The sequence below is a fragment of the Piliocolobus tephrosceles genome, chromosome 17 (assembly GCF_002776525.5).
Source record: "Piliocolobus tephrosceles isolate RC106 chromosome 17, ASM277652v3, whole genome shotgun sequence".
In the NCBI taxonomy this organism is placed as follows: Eukaryota; Metazoa; Chordata; class Mammalia; order Primates; family Cercopithecidae; genus Piliocolobus; species Piliocolobus tephrosceles.
Window position 1 is genome coordinate 32,308,782 of NC_045450.1, and position 18,021 is coordinate 32,326,802.

General features: G+C 37.5%; 1 protein-coding gene across 1 annotated transcript in view; it reads left to right on the forward strand.

The window, feature by feature from the left end:
• Nucleotides 1-18,021, forward strand: part of PHKB (phosphorylase kinase regulatory subunit beta) — a 218,480-nt gene that overhangs the window by 53,134 nt on the left and 147,325 nt on the right. Inside the window, exon 6 of the mRNA XM_031934443.1 lies at nt 3,534-3,614. Coding sequence (XP_031790303.1) covers nt 3,534-3,614 — 81 coding nt within the window. The remainder of the gene's footprint in view (nt 1-3,533; nt 3,615-18,021) is intronic.

Consider the following 18,021-nt stretch of genomic DNA (forward strand, 5'->3'; position numbering starts at 1 on the left):
CATAAATTTTGTCTTATATAATATATTAAATTTTATACCTATGCGTAGAACACACTGTGAGGTTTTTTATTTTTTTCATTTTATTCCCCTCTCACATCTGTGTATTGTTTTTTAGCTACATATTCTGTTGTTTCTGGGATACAAATATATTCTATTTATGTTTAATCGATTTTCTGCTCATTTGATTCTCTGTCTTTGGGACAGAATACTTACTATTCTTATATTCCTTACTAAATTAAGAGTACCTCCTTTTTATAGTCCCTCTTACTCTAGAGATCTGAAATGTCTTACTTTAGTATATATTCTCTAAACACAGAAAGTGCGGTGCTCTCATTTCTATGCAGCAGAAACTCTTGTACTTATTTGTAAATAGCTCCTTGGAGAGTTAGTGTTGTATGAATATATAGTTTTTCTTTTTCTTTTTCTTTTTTTTTTTTGAGACAGAGTCTCGCTTTATCGCCCAGGCTGGAGTGCAGGCGCCGGATCTCAGCTCACTGCAAGCTCCGCCTTCCGCATTTATGCCATTCTCCTACCTCAGCCTCCAAGTAGCTGGGACTACAGGCGCCCACCACCACGCCCGGCTAGTTTTTTTTTTTTTTTAGTAGAGACGGGGTTTCACCGTGTTAGCCAGGACGGTCTCGATCTCCTGACCTCGTGATCCGCCCGTCTCGGCCTCCCAAAGTGCTGGAATTACAGGGTTGAGCCACCACGCCCAGCCGAATATATAGTTTTTCAACCTTAACCTTATAACTATAGCATAATCAGATTGTATGTGCCTTTTCCTTTGATAAATATGTTTGCTATCAGAAGTAGGGTTTTCAGAAAATAACAGCTTATTTATCTTTTTATCCCAGAATTCAGCTCAGCACTTGGTACATAGTTGGCCTTAAATAAATTTTGGTCAACCTGTTATATGGTAGTCCCTTTACAACTTATGATGTACTGACATTTTCTCACAGAAGCATCCCACAAGTCAGAGCAGAGAGCTCTTAGAGGTGTTCCCTGTAAAAGGCTGCCCATAGGAATGAAATTTCTTGGAAGTCATTTTTGACAGGCTAGTGTCAATGCTGTAAGAGAACATCTAGGGGAGCCTGGCAGTGGGATGAAATCCTTCTCACCATACAACCATGTTTTAAGAAGAATCACTAAAATGTTAGCGTAAATCTGAAAAACCTAAAACCAGAATACTGCGTCTTCTTGTGTGGCCCACTTGGACCTTGACAAGACCCTGACGTCCAATGGACCCTTGAGTGCCGGGAAGTCAGGAGACACCTGGGATCAGCCTGGTTCCTGAGAGTGTCACCAGCGGTGCCAGGCCCTGGGCTGCTCTGCCCAAGGCCTCCAGGGCACCAATAATTTTCTGCCCCAATTTTCCATCTATTACTCAGTTGGGCCGAAGGAGAGTCATGGAAAACATAGCCACTCGAGCTGTCAGAGGGAAATAATCTGTGTTAGAATTCTATGGGAATAGAATTACACCTTGCTTTCTCTCTGTTTTTAACTCAGGCTTACAGTTTCCTGGCTGAGTGAAAGTTTTTCACTGCCTTTTTTTGTTATTTACTTATTTAATAACAGTTTTATTGAGATATAATTCACATAACATGTAATTCACCTATTTAAAGTATATAATTTGATGGTTTTTAGTATATTCAGAGTTTCTCAACCATTATCACTATAAATTTTAGAATATTGTCATCACCCCAGGAAGAAACGTTATACCCATTACCTGCAAAAATAAACTTTGTATTCCCTATATTCTCCAAAGCCCCCCAGCTCTAGGCAGCAGCCAGTCTTTCTGTCCCTGTGGATTTGCCTACTTTTGGCATTTCGTATACAATAAATGATCTTTTTGTGACTGGCTTTTTAAATTTAGCATTGTGTTTTCAAGGTGTATTGGTCAGGATTCTTCAGGGAGGGGGACAGAACTAATAATGATGAAGAGAGGAGAGGGACAGAGAGAGAGAGGGAGGGAGGGAAGAAGAGGTTAGAGGAATTGACCCACACAATTATGGAGGCTGAGAAGTCCCATGGGAGGCTATCTGCAAGCTGCAAAAGCAAGGATGCCGCTAATGTGGCTTAGTCCACATCTGAAAGCCTCAGAACCATACGAGCCAGTGGTGTAACTCTCTGTTGGAGGATGAAGGCCCGAAAGCTCAGGGGGCCACTGATGGAAGCTGGTTAACCTGGAGTTCTAATGTTCAAATGAAGGAGAAGAAGGGCATATGAGAGCAAGAATTCACCTTTCCTCTGCCTTTTTGTTCCATCTGGGTGGCCCCCAGTCATTTTGGTGGTGCCTGCCTACCTTGAGGGCAAATCATCCCCACTCAGCCGGCCAACTCACATGCCTGCTTCCTCTAGAAACATCCTCATAGATGCACCCAGAAATAATGCTTTACCAGCTATCTAGGTATCCCTTTATCCAGTTAAGTTGACACCTAAAATGAACCAAACAAGGGTTGTGCCTGTTGTGGCACTTACATTTCCTGCTTCTTTACCTGAGACAATTTACACATCCCATTCAGGATTCTGTGGGTGTCCTTTTTTGTTAAAGTGGATATTAGTATTTTTTTGTTTAGATCATAAAATATCTATTTTTAATACACTAAAATAATACCTCCTTTGTTCATAAAACTAATTCATTCATAAACATGTTTTAAATTATGTTATACCATTAACATTAATATGTTCCTGCAGTTGTTTACAGAAATTCTGTATTCACTGAATATAAGACTGTTTTCAAGATGCACTGCCTATTGTTTATGGGGTACTGGCCTCATCATAATGTCTTGCTTACCAAATAACTTTTTTCATTTCCATACATTGGAGGTGGATTGGCATTTCATACTGCCTATGGGGCAAAGTAGAAGTACTTTAGACCCAAAGCTTGAAAATAAATCTTAAAAAGCAAATGATATATTCCTATTTTTTCAAAGTTCTTTTTGCCATGTAAAGAAAACAAATGATGTAGAAACAATTATTAACAGTTTTATTTGAAGCCGTTTCCCTGATCCAGTGTTTTCCATTACAGTGATTTTGAGAATTTAGAATTTTGCATACAAAGCTGGGATTTTATTATGAACCAAATTCACAACACCTTTCTTTCACAGTAGGAAAGGAAATAGTTTTATGACACTATTAGAGCAGATGACTTGTAATTTTAGCCTTAATTAATTAATTTTAGAACTTGTGGCTGGGTGCGGTGGCTCACGGCTGTAATCCCAGCACTTTGGGAGGCCGAGGCGGGCGGATCACAAGGTCAGGAGATCGAGACCACAGTGAAACCCCGTCTCTACTAAAAATACAAAAAATTAGCCGGGTGTGGTGGCGGGCGCCTGTAGTCCCAGCTACCAGAGAGGCTGAGGCAGGAGAATGGCGTGAACCCAGGAGGCGGAGCTTGCAGTGAGCCGAGATCGCGCCACTGCACTCCAGCCTGGTAGACAGAGTGAGACTCCGTCTCCAAAAAAAAAAAAAAAAAAAAAAAGAACTTGTTTTGGTTGTTTCCTTTAACCTTTTAATGTTTCTGTTTGTTGCAGATAAATGCAGTGTCACTGTATCTCCTTTACCTTGTGGAAATGATTTCCTCAGGACTCCAGATTATCTACAACACTGATGAGGTATCATTTCCCTAAATTTTCTACTACTAAATTTCACCTCTGAAAATATCTATCTATTTTTTTCTTTTTTTTAGTTTTCACAGCTATTTTTAGTTTACAAAAAATGTATTCCTATTACATTTATATAATCAGATATAGATGTTGGTTGTTGAATGAAAAAGTCTTTATATCTTCAATGCATTGCACTTTTAAAATGAACACAATGTGTAACGGGTTGTAAAACTTTACTGCTGTGAAGACTGTTATTTCAGGTGATCTAAAATAAAATCATGTAACTTTTACAAAAGTTTAGTAACAATGAAAGCAAAATAGCATTTGCAGATTTTCTCAATTATTGTCTTTTTGTTTTGTTTTGTTTTGTTTTTTTGAGATGGAGTCTTGCTCTGTCACCGGGCTGGAGTTCAGTGGCACGATCTCAGCTTGCTGCAACCTCTGCCTCCCAGGTTCAAGCGATTCCCCTGCCTCAGCCTTCAAAGTAGCTGGGATTACAGGCACGTGCCACCACGCCCAACTTATTTTTTGTATTTTAGTAGAGACGGGGTTTCACCATGTTGGTCAAGACAGTCTTGATCTCCTGGCCTCATGATCTGACCACCTCAGCCTCCCAAAGTGCTGGGAGTACAGGCATGTGAGCCACCGCACCCAGCCTCCTTTTTTTTTATTTTTACATAGTTGCATTTTGTAACTTACCCTTGCAAAAGTAAAGAGAAACTTTTATCCTCTTACATTATTTTTATTTGTAGGACCTCAGTAGGGTTCTTCATGTTTTTCAAAAGACAAATACCATGTTCTTATTCTTATTGGGAAAATTGTAAAGAATTCATATCCCAAAGATGAGAAGCATTTCTTTCACAGGCATTAATGCTTGAACAAACGCATAGGCACATGTGCTGATATACTTTGAAATGTGCCACAGTAGGAGCAAAAAAGCTTTTATTACTTGGTACATGCAGTGAGAACTCTGTGAAAGAGTAGATATACTATATATGCTTGTTACTATTCCTCTCCTGTGATCCATGCAAGGGAGAACAGTTACATCAGACACTCAACACCAAAATTGTCATTGGACGGTGCTGAGGGTACTTGCTACAAAATAGGTGCATGTAGCCCTGCCCTCTAGTAGTTTATATTCTCATACACACTTACAGTGTATGAGTTTATAGTCTCATACAGTAAGTAAATTCTATTAGAAGTGAAGATAAATAATGAAGAAGAAATTATGGTAGTAAGAAATTAATAATACCCAGTATGGTATTTCTTCTATTTGATTTGTCAAAGAATTCTATGGTTTCATTTAATCCAAATAGTTGTTAGTGTTTATAATATTGTGAAGTGGGATTATTCAAGCATTTGGGGTTGGGGAGGAGCTGGGAAACTCCTGTTTTAGTTCAATTTTAAGGAGCATGCTAAAATATAAAACAAATAATGGGGAGGAGCTGGGAAACTCCTGTTTTAGACCAATCTTAAAGAGCATGCTGAAATATAAAACAAATAAAAGAGGCATGACTCTGACTGAGGACAGGAGGCCTTCCAGAACCAGCCCACTTAGCTTCTCATTTTTTTCTACCCATAACATCTCCAAAGCACTGAGAGAAATATCCTAGATCCCTGTGGAACATCTTATGATAACCATTTACAATTAGTGGCAACTAATATTGCTTGCGATTGCTTTTCCACTAATGTTACTGGAGGTAAAATGGTAGTGTTGAAATTGCCTTAGTTAGCAGTGGCTTTGTTTTGTTCAGTAATTTTTTTTTTTTTTTTTCTGAGACAGTGTATCACTCTGTCTGCCCAGGCTGGAGTGCAGTAACACCATCTCAGCTCATTGCAGCCTCAACTTCCTGGGCTCAGGTGATTCTCTCACCTCAGCCTCCTCAGTAGCTGGGACTGCAGATGCACACCACCGTGCCCAGCCAATTTCTGTTGTATTTTTTGTAGAGATGGCTTTTACCATGTTGCCCAGGCTGGTCTCGAACTCCTGGGCTCAAACAATCAGCCCACCTCAGTCTCCTAAAGTGCTGGGATTACATCTGGGAGCCACCGCACCTGGCCTTGTTCAGTAATTTATTTTTAATTGTAAAAATTTTACTTTTTGCTTTCTCACTATATGTCATAATTCATTTTATGTTTTTATTTGTCAACTGCCATTTTTCATGAATATTATATTGCTTTAGCCATTCCATTTGGTTTTATATAGCTCATGAAGCTTTAAAATTTTTAGATATTTACTTTCCTTCTTAAACTCTTTTTTTAAAAAAATTTCTTATTTGTGGTTTTTCTTGGCCTTATGGTTTTTATTTACTATATGTGAAGTTTTTATGTAGCTAATTATCAATAGCCTTCAATATGTACACTTAAAAATCCTAGAGTAATAAAACATGTCATTTCTGCTCACAATCTTTTTCCTTGAGATTCTATATAATGTGTTGGATCATATGGAGAGGCAGTAAATGGACCTGCATAGAATCAGTTAATGAAATTCTTTTTATCTAAAGATCTCAGACGATTCAATTCTTTGAAAAGTGGTATGACTTGGAAGCTTTTTCTTTTTTAACTGTATCTTAGGCTCTGGTTTGGCTAGTTCATAACCCTATCACATCTTCAGTTCCTAGTTACATTTACATTTTAAGGCAATCTAAGGACCCAGGATGTCAGTGGGATTACCATTTATTTCCTTCTCTATTTACTATAAAATGTAAAATTTGCCATAATGCTTATTTTTCTTAGGATTGAAAAATTCAGAGTTTGGAGATAAACATATGCGTGCACACACACATACACACACACACACACATACACATACGTACGTATGTAATAGAATATGGTACTGCATCATTGTCTGGACTTTGGGGTTTTTGATAAGCCTTTCTTTTGCAGGTCATCATATCTTTACCGGTTCTGTTGTTTTTATAAACTTTGTATCTATACTGTAGTTCCTTTGGGAGAGGGCCATGGTCTTAAGGATCATGTGCACCCTTACAAAGGGGCAGTGAACCTACCGAGTGGCCATGTTTGTGGTGATGAACTTTGCTGGAGAATGTATTTCCTAAGGGCAGACACAGTAGTGTATGCTAATTTTCTAACATCTTTCGTTGCCCACACAGGTGTACCATGTTTCCTTGGTATCAGTATTTCCTGGTGTCTATAAAAGACTTGCTGTGTACATTGGTCATACTCATTTTTTATTAAAAATAAAAACTTTGAAAATGACAAAGTTGCGTAGTTCTGCCCTTGTACTGCTGTTTGCTTTCTTTATCTAGAGAGAAACTCGTCATATATGTTAAACTTAGACCTAAATATAAATTTACCTAAGTCAGTCCTTCTAATAGAGATAACTTATTTACATCTCTTGGAGGGAGGCAAAGTAATGAACTGCTACATGGTGTTCCATGTCTCATTTCGTGACATTCTTCATTAATAAATATTCTAAAAGTAGATTCATAGAGATAAGAAAGAAATCATTTACAAGTGGGTCCAGAGAAACTTACTTCATTTAAAGTCAAAGTACCCCCTCAAATTTGTATAACAATGAAATTTTGTTTTGTGTTTGAGATACTTTTTTATGTCTCTTATGGAGGTTATTAAGAGCACATTTAGGTTGCAAGCCTTTTAATAAAAATTGTGCACAAAACTGTAGGTGCTTGTTCAACATAAGACCTGTGGAAGTCCCCTTTATGAACTTATGTGTCATTTACTTTTTTTTTGCAAAGATGTTTTCTACCATATGACCTAGGAGCTCTTTTCAAGTATGTCATGTTTCAGATTGGATTGACACATGGAATTTCTCTCTTACTGTATTAATCATCTTTTGCTATGTAACAAACTACCTCAAAACTTAGTGGCTTAAAAGATTAAACATTTATTATTTCACAGCCCATAGGTCAGGAATATGGGAGCAGCTAAGTTGGGTGGTGCTGACTTGGGGTTTCTTATGAAGCTGCACTTAAGATGTCAGCTGGCTCTGCACTCATCTGAAGGGTTTACTGAGGCTGGAAGACCCACTTCTGAGGTGGCTCACTCATATGGCTGTTTGCAGGAAGTCTCAGTTTCTCCCCAACTGTTATGAGCAAGAGGCCTCTCCAACTGAGCTGCTTTGAGTGTCTTCATGACATAGCAGGTGGCTTCCTCCAGAGCAAGTGATCCAAGATAAAAAATACAGTGCTTTTTATGACTAGCCTCAGAAGTTACATTTATTCAGTATCCTGTCTATTACACAAGTCAGTGTTATTCAGTGTAGGCAGGGTTTTCACAAGGGCTTAGATACTAGGAGTTTTGTATGATCGGGAGCCAGCCTCCTGTTTTTAGCAGTAGTTTTTAGTTCAACTTTGTTAGAAAGATTTTTTTAGGGTGGGATTTTTTTTTCCTTGTATACTAAGACTTTTATTTTAAAGATAGGTATTTTATTCTATTATTTTCTATTACTATTTACTAAGTTGTTGTGTACATGTTTTCTCTTTAAAATGTTAAAAATTTTTTCTGGCTTTTATTTATTGTATGGAAACTTTGTGTCCTAGATTCTACCTTTTGCTGTGAGGTGGTTATCAGGCTGAACTTGAGGGGTTTCTATCTCAAAAGTTGGAACAAATAAATCTTTTCTATAAGTAATCTTAGAGGCATTATAAGGTATTCTTACCTCCTGCTTGTCATCAATTTACAGAGAAATAAGTAAGTTGCTCAAAACTATTTATGGATGGTTTTTCCTCTCAAAATAGAAATATAACACTGTCCTTGCTTCTAAAATTATATGTAGCAATAGTAATAATGACTTAACATTATGTAGAACTTATGTGCTGTCACTGTACAAAGTGCTTTGCATATATAAAAACTTATTTAATCCTTATAGCAACTCTGTCAGGTAGGTACAGTTACTATCTTCATTTTACAAATGACCAAAATAATGCAGAGAGCCACTAAGTGGCTTATTCCAGGTCGCATATGTAGTACATGGCAGGGCTGGGATTTAAACCAAGTAGTCTGACTCAAGAGTTCATTTTCTACGCTGAAAGTGTTAGATCTCTGTGTAACCTGTACAGATATGAGTGACATATATGTCATGTGGCAACATCATATTCAAGCTTTGAAGGCAGCCAAAGAGACCTAAGGCTTGCAGGTTTATTCACGTATAGTTGTTTGTTCATGCATCCTTGCATGGATTATACAACTATCTGAAAAACATTTATTGAGTTTCCATAATGGGCTAAATAGTGAGAATATAAAAAATGAAAAAAGAGATTAGTCTGTAACATATGCAGTCCATATTATTGTGGGGAAAACAGAGAATGGGTTATGTTTTCATTTTCTTGATAATATGCTTTGAAGCTCAAAGTTTTTTATTAATTTTGATTAAGTCCCATTTGTCTAATTTTTTGTTGTTGTTGCTTGTGCTTTAGGTGTCATAGGTCTTTTAAAATTTCTTTTAATATGGTTTTGGAGTTTTTCATACATAAGTCTTTAATTCTTTTAAATTCTTTCTGCATATTTAATTTTGTATACTAGGTTAAATGGAGCTTCTTAATTTTATTATCAGAATGTTCATTGCTACTATATAGAAATTCATTTGATTTTTATAAATTGATCTTGTGTTCTGAAATCTTGAACTCGTGTTTAAGCTTTAATCGTTTTTATGAATTCTTTAGGTTTTCTATGTAGTATGTCATTTGCATATAGTAATAGTATACTTCTTCATATCCAATATGGATGGCTTTTAAATCTTTTTCTTGCCTAATTTCCCTGGATAGATGCTCCAATACAATGTTGAAGATAAGGGATGCGAGTGGACATCCTTGTCTTGTTCCTGATTTTAGAGCAAAACCTTTTAATCTTTCACCATTAAGTGTTACCTGTGGGCTGGGTGCGGTGCCTCACCCTTGTAATCCCAGCACTTTGGGAAGCCGAGGTGGGTGGATCACATGAGGTCAGGAGTTCAAGACCAGCCCGACCAATATGATGAAACCCCGTCTCTACTAAAAATACAAAAATTAGCCTGGCGTGGTGGCATACACCTGTAATCCCAGATACTGGAGAGGCTGAGACAGGAGAATTGCTTGAACCCAGGAGGCAGAGGTTGTGGTGAGCCAAGATGGCGCCATTGCACTCCAGCCTGGGAAACGAGTGAAACTACATCTCAAAAAAAAAAAAAAAAAAGTATTACCTGTGGGTTTTTTTGGAGATGCCCTTCATCAGATTGAGAAAGTTTGCTTCTATTCCTCATTTCTTGAGTGCTTTCATCATGAAAAATTGTTAGATTTTTAATATTTTTTCTATATCTGTTGAGATGATTATGTGATTTTTGTTTTTTATTTAATTGATGCGTACTACTTCATTGGTTGATTTTCTTATTTCGAACCTACCTAAAATATCTGGAATAAATCCTGTTTGGTCATGATGTATAATCCATTTTAAATGTCACTGCATTCATTTGCTGATACTTTGTTGAGTATTTTTACATTAATGGTCATAATGGATATTGGTATATATCCATTCTGTGTTTTGTTGGTTTATATATGTGGATGAGATATCTTTGTCTGGTGTTGGTCCCAGGGCCAATAATGGGCTCCTAGGATGGGTTAGGAAATGTTTCCTCTTCTATTTTTTGAAGTATTGGTATTAATTCTTTATATGTTTGGTAGATTTTATCAGTAAAGCTTGCTGGGTCTGGGATTTTCTTTATGGAAATGTTTTTGATTACTATTTCTCTTCAGATTTTCTATTTCTTCTTCAGTCAGTTTTAGTAGTTTGTGTTTCTCCAGGAATTTGTCTATTTAATCTAGATTATCTAATTATCTAATTTGTTGGCACATATTCGTTCATAGTATCCTATTTCAGTCCTTTTTATTTCTCTAAGATTGATGTTAATGTCCCTTATTTCATCCTTCCTTTAATAGTTTGAGTCTTATCCCTTTTTTTCTTGGTCAGCCTAGCTAAAGTTTATTGATTTTTGTTAGCCTTTTCAAAAAATCAATTTTTGGTTCTATTTATTTTTAGAATTATTTTTCTCTTCTCCATTTTATTTATTTATTTATTTATTTATTTTAGTCTTTATTATTTTTTTCCTTCTGATTGGTTTAGGTTCATTTTTCTCTTATTTTTTCTAGTTTCTTGTGCTGAAAGATTAAAGTATTGACTTGAGATCATTCTTCTTTTTAAAATAGAGGCCTTTTCAATTATAAATTTCCATCTACACTTTACTTATCTGCATCCCATTAGTTTTGATATTCTGTGGGTTTTTAAATTAATTCATCTCAATGTGTTTTTTGATTTCTCTTGTGAGTTTTTCTTTGACCCATTGTTTAGTAGTACAGTGTTTTAATTTTCACATATTTGTGAATTTTTCAAATTTCTTTCTGTTACTGATGTATAATTTCATTCCGTGATGGTTGGAAAACATACTTGGTATGTGGTATGATCTCTGTACATTATTGAACATGGTTATTTACATTATTGCCCTTTTCAACTCAAAAATTTTTTTTTTCTTTTTTTTTTTTTAGTAATTTCTATCTCTATTGACCTTGTCTATTTGGTGTGACATCTTTCTCAGGGGTTGCTTTTGTTCTTTGTACATGATTTCCTTCAGCCGTTTGAGCATATTTAGAATAGTTCATTTAGTCTTTGTCTAGTAAGTCCAGCATTTGGGCTTTATCAGGAACAGTGTCTATTAATTTCATTTTTCAGGTATATAGACCACAATTTCTTGTTTCTTTGCACATCTCATCTTTCTTTGTTAAAACTGGACATTTAGAATAATATATTAACTCTAGAAATCAGGTCTCCCTGCTTCAAAGTGTGGTGGTGTTGATGTTTATATTTGTGGAGTTGCCTGTTTGTTGAGCATCTTTCCTGAAAATTTTCTGTGAATTATGTATTCTTTTGTCATAGGTGGCCATTGATATCTTTGCTGAGTTAGCTTACTGGTCAGTTAATGATTGAACAGAAATTTACTTAAATGCTTTGAACCAATCAGTCTCCTAACTTTTGCAGAGGTTCTCACTGTGTGTGTTAGGCATAACTTGAAAGCTCTCATAGGAAGTGCCCAATTCTACTTGAGGTTTCACTTCCCGCTTTTGTAGAGCATCCAGTTCAGCCAGAGGTGTGAGAGTATTATCTCAAGTCTTTACTTACTACAGGCCCACGCCTATGTGTGTGCATAGTTTTCTGACTTTCCAGGAATATGTTGGAGATTTTCAGTGGCCCCTGTGGACACTTCATCCCCCAGTTTTAAGAAAATTTGTTTTAGGCAGCTGCAGTGTTAAATGGTTGCAACTGATTATTTCCTTTGTATGCCTAGATAAAAGGCAATTTGCATCTGTGAGCTCTGAGGTCATTTAAAGGAAAGCTCTGAATGCCTGTGTTCAAGAAGCTGTCAGACATTCAAATAGTAACAGTTTACTAAGATGGTGATTTGGGGGAGTTCTAAAGCTGTTCTGTTCCTCCTTCTTGTTGCTAGTCTGCTGTTTTTCATGTGTACTATGATTTTGTGGCTGTTGATATATAAACCTTACTACAGAGTTGGGGAGAAGGGTTGAGAATAGGGCAATTTCACATACCCCAAGCTCACTCTGCTTACTGAGATTTCAGCCATTTTTCTTGATTTAATGCTTGGATCGTTGCATGCTCTTGTTTAATTTCCAGAGTTTTGAAAAAGTTTGATGATTTTTGTCAGTATTCTTACTGCTTGTGTGAACAATTGGATTTCCTGAGACCTTTCCTCTGCTATTCCGTGATTTGAATTTCTATTAGTTGTTTGTTTTTTCATAATTATTTTTTATGTAACTTTACATTTGTACCTTCCCCTACAGCCAAAGAAAACCCTTTTATCCTGCAGTTTAGTCATTTTATAAGATCAATTAACCCTGGAGTCCTAATGTATTTTTTAACTCCCTTTAAAAACAAACAAACAAACAAACAAAACTTTAATATGCTGCATACATTTTGCTACATTTAAACATCTATTATACAGTACTTTTAATGGCTGCTTGACATTCTGTAACATGTGTCAGAAATATACAATCAGGCTGGGCGGGGTGGCCTATGCCTATAATCCCAGCACTTTGAGAGGCCGAGGCTGATGGATCACCTGAGATCAGGAGTTCAAGACCAGCCTGGCCAACATAGTGAAACCCTGTATCTACTAAAAATACAAAAATTACCCAGGTGTGGTGGTGCGTGCCTGTAATCCCAGCTACTCAGGAGACAGAGGCAGGAGAATCTCTTGAAGCTCAGAGGTGGAGGTTGCCGTGAGCCAAGATCACGCCACTGCACTCCAGCCTAGGTGACAGAGTGAGACTCTGTCTCAAAAAAAAGAAAAAAAAAAAAAAAGCAAAGCAAAGAAAAAAGAAATACCCATCCAAATGCCTCTGGTTCATTTATTCTCAAAATATTTAGTGAACCCCTGTTGTGTACCAGGCCTTTGCTAGTACATTTAGGCTTACTGCAGTATATTTCTATTGTAAAAGTAATGCTGTCATGCTGCTGAATATTTGTACCCATTTTTGCTTAGTATTTTTATGAAGTTCTTAGAATTCAGCTATTACTTTGAGATTTCTGTAACTCCATTGATTTTACATTTGGGCAGTGAATTTATACTTCTATCTGAATTAGTGTCTTTGATTTTTTTGAATTAAACTCTCAAGTATTTATGTAGAAATGTTTTTGTAATTTTTGTTGGATACATGACTTACCGAATAAAGTTCAAATTAACATATTTAATAAAGCTTATCATATGAATGACTGAAATTTATTTTTCAACCTAGCCCTTCTAAATTATAATTTGTTATGAAATGTTAGATTAACTCATCCCATATCTGTTGGGAATGACTACAGTGGCTTAAATAAAAAGGTGCTTATCTTTCTCATCTAATAAGAAGCCTAGAGATAGCTTACTGGTTAGTTGGTTAGTTTTCCTTTTCTTTATGACCTCAAAATGGCTGCTCTAAAAAATGCTAACAAAAAAGTTAATAAAAGAAGAGTGTTAGCTCCTTTTCGTCAGAAATCACATTTTTATTAGACATATCCAAAGTCTGTAGCAGTCCTCTGCTCATGCCTTATTGGACTGTGCTATTATAAGGCCATCTCCAGTTGAACAAGAAAGCTGGGAAAGTATGTATTTCTTTTCCAGCTTCTTATAGTTGTGCTGTTCAATAGAAATATAATGTGGACTATGTGTGTAATATCTAGTAGCCACATTAAAGAAAATATGAAATCATTATTATAATTTTTTTTTTTGAGCCAGTGTCTTGCTGTGTCACCCAGGTGGGAGTGCAGTGGCTTGATATCGGCTCACTGCAACCCCTGCCTCCTGGGCTCAAGTCGATTCTCATGCCTCAGCCTCCCAAGTAGCTGGCAGTACAAGTGCGTGCTACCAGGGTTGGCTAATTTGGTTTTTTTTGGTAGAGATGGGGTTTCAATCTGTTGCCCAGGCTTGTCGAACTCCTGAGCTCAAGCCATCTGCCTACCTCAGCCTCCCAAAGTGCTGGGATTACACGCATGAGCCACCACACCTGGCCCAAGAGAAGATGAAATTATTATTATTATTTGTTTTGAGACGGAGCCTCACTCTGTCACCCAGGCTGGCGTGCAGTTGCGAGATCTCGGCTCACTGCAAGCTCCACCTCCGGGGTTCACGCCATTCTCCTGCCTCAGCCTCCCAAGTAGCTGGGACTTCAGGCGCCCGCCACCAGGCCCAGCTAGTTTTTTGTATTTTTAGTGGAGACGAGGTTTTACCGTGTTAGCCAGGATGGTCTTGATCTCCTGAGCTCATGATCCGCCCACCTTGGCCTCCCAAAGTGCTGGGATTACAGGCGTGAGCCACCGAGCCTGGCCGAAATTGTTTTTAATAACATTTTATTTAATGCAGTATAATAATGTTTAAACATGTAATAAGTATAAAAGATTGTCAAGGAAATAGTGCGCATTCTTTGTTTTTTGCTGAATCTTCAAAATCTGCAATATGTTTTATGTTGAAAGCCCATGCCATTTTTGCTTAGCTGCGTGGCAACTGCTCAGTATCCACATGTAGCTAATGACTACCTCATTTATTGCATGTGGTTGTTTGCTTTCTTTACCTGTCACTTATAATATACTGAAGTAAATTTTCATAATGCAAATGGACAGGAATCAGGAAATTTTTGTTAGATATATGGCCATTAATTGAATAAATTTAAGGTTTTCATGTTTATTAAAGCTTGTCATATGAATAATGGAAATTTATCTTTGGACCTTCAAAGTATACTTCATTATGAAATGTTAGATTGATTTATCCTGTATTTATTCTGGATGAGCACTGTGAGATGTAGTCACTGAGATGTTTCTGCATTTCCGAGATGTTTCTTCATTTTTCCTGAGTTATCTATTTCTTAAGTTACCTATTTTTTATTTTTCCTTAGTCATTTCTTTGCAGTATCTGTGTATTTTGAATCAGTTACTATTGACCACATATTCTCAGCCACCATGGGAATGAAGCTACTGATGATAAGATTGGGACTAACATTAGTATTCATTTGTTTGATCTGCTAATAACACTCTTTGAGGATATTTTTTCCAGTTCTGAAATTCCTTCATTCAGTGCCCCCATGTTGCCTGACTGGGAAGTCTTAAAAGGGAACACTTAACTATTTTTCTTTTACTATATCATGAAAATTCTACTTGGCTCCCTTAAGATTTTTTTTTTTTCTTTTTTTTTGAGACGGAGTCTCGCTCTGTCGCCCAGGCTGGAGTACAGTGGCCGGATCTCAGCTCACTGCAAGCTCCACCTCCCGGGTTTACGCCATTCTCCCGCCCCAGCCTCCGGAGTAGCTGGGGCAACAGGCGCCTGCCACCTCGCCCAGCTAGTTTTTTGTATTTTTTTTTTTTTTTAGTAGAGACGGGGTTTCACGGTGTTAGCCAGGATGGTCTCGATCTCCTGACCTCACGATCCTCCCGTCTTGGCCTCCCAAAGTGCTGGGATTACAGGCTTGAGCCACCACGCCCGGCCTAGATTTTTACAACTCTTTTAAAAATTAAAAAAAAATTCTTTTATGGGAATTTTAAATCAAATTATATTATTTGGTATCTAGTGTTATTGAAAAGTGGCTATTACTTTTTAGTTGGCTTTAGTATCCTGAATCAGGCAAAGTTTGTGAATTTTCAGTAGAATTTTTATTATAATAACATACATTATCCATTTTTTCCCTAAAATCTTGAAATTCTTGGATGAAAGTTCTTTAGTATTGCATAGGGTTCACTTGTCACCTGCAGGAGAGGGAGAACTCCTCCCCAAGGATGAACTATTTTAATATTTTGAACAGGAGGCAGGGTACAGTTTAGCTAAGAAAAGATTTATTCTTTGATTTTAATATGTCTGGAGTTTTTGCCCACAAGTGATCACTGTTTTAGGAAGAGCGTGGCTTTTTCTTCAATAATGCCAGAGCATTAAAAAGGTAACTACTTTCTATCAGTGTTAACAGATGTATAAATAGGGAAAATGTATGAAATAAGGTAAATCTATTTCAAAATGGAGGGAATTGGGGAAAAGCACTATTTGAAGAGATGATGACTGTCAATCTGAATTGAACAAAACACATCTTATACAAAATAGATAAAAATAACTCTTTTCTCCCCTGTCCAAGAAAACTCCTAGGGGACAAGAGATGGAAGGAACTTGGGTCCCTAAATGACCTTTGGCATTAATCCATTAATTTGCCCCACCAACCTGTGTTTTATGAGCTTTAAGGGTTTTTTTTGCTAGCCGAAAACAACGCAGTGATGAAAAGCACAAGTCTTTGTTCATCTTAAGTGAAACGCCCAACTCTTCATTGTTCATCTTTAGATGAAATGCACTTTCTTTGTTATTTATAGCTGTGAATGAGAGAAAGCCCCCATGTAGGACCACACAAGTTTATGCATGATGAGGAGGGGAGGGTTAACTAGGTTTCTTGGGCTCCCTATGGATTAGCTAATTTGAATACCTTTTGTGGCTCCTGTGTATGGGTTTTCTCACTTTGCAGGATAGCTGGTCCTGGGGCAGTTAGGTAGATACATAATGGTCCAGTGTGAGAACTAATCCAGGAAGTAGTTGGGGTATACATCTGCTACTCAAGAAGAACTAACCAGCCTCTAACCAGGGCCTCAAAATTAGGTTAAAAAAAAAATGACTAGGCCATCTGGGTGCGGTGGCTCACGCCTGTAATCCCAGCACTTTGGAGGCCAAGGCGGATGGATATCTGAGGTCAGGAGCTCGAGACCAGCCTGGCCAACATGGTGAAACCCCGTCTCTCTAAAAATGCAAAAATTAGCTGGGCGTGGTGGCAGACACCTGTAATCCCAGCTGCTCGTGAGACTGAGGCAGGGAGATCTGCTTGAACCCAGGAGGCAGAGTTTGCAGTGAGCTAAGATCGCGCCATTGCACTCTAGCCTGGGCAACAGAGTGAGATTCTTCTTAAAAAAAAAAAAAAAAATTCACCATTGCTGATAAGGTCAACCTTCAGTTCCTGTTCCCTTCCTGGAGGTTGAGAGTTGGGACTGAAAGTTTCAATCCTCTAATCATATAGCTGGTTCCCCTCTCAACCAGTCCTCATCGTCAAGAGTTCAAGGCTGTAGTGAACTATCAGGACACCACTGAACTCTAGCCCGAGTGACAGAGCAAGATTCCATCTCTTAAACAACAAAGCAAAAAGAAAAAAAAAAAATAGCTTTTATTTTATGGTTTTCAAGAAAAAATGAAAATGGAAATTGAGAAATACTATGGAACAAAAGTGAAAACACATCATATCAATACTTGTAGTATATAGCTGAAGCGTTTCTGGTGAGCAGTTTTTAGCCTTGAATGTTGTATTAGGCCGTTCTTGCATTGCTATAAAGAAATACCCGAGACTGGGTAATTTATAAAGAAAAAAGGTTTAATTGGCTCACAGGTCTGCAGGCTCTGTAAGCTTAGCACTGACATCAGCTCAGCTTCTGGAGAGGCCTCAGGGAGCTTTTACTCATGGCAGAAGGCAAACCGGGAGAAGGTGAGTTGCATGGCCAGAGCAGGAGCAAGAGAGAGTGGGGAGGGAGGTGCCACGCACTTAAACCACCAGATCTCGTGAGAACTCACCCACTATCTCCAGGAAAGCACCAAGGGAGTGGTACTAAACCATTTTTAAGAAATCTGCCTCCGTGAATTATTCTGAGTTATTTGCCTCTAACCAGGCCCCACCTCCAACACTGGGAATTACAATTCATCATGAGATTAGAGGGGACACACATCCAAACTATATCACATGCAGATAGTAGAAAAGAGTTATGATGGGAAAATTGTTAAGTTAAATATTCGATTTTAAACGTTAGAAAAAGTATGCCTTCGTAAGCACAAGTAGAAGGAAGAAAGTAATAAAGATAAAAATAGGAATAATGGTATCAAATATAAAGGTAGGATAGAGACTCTCAAAATCAA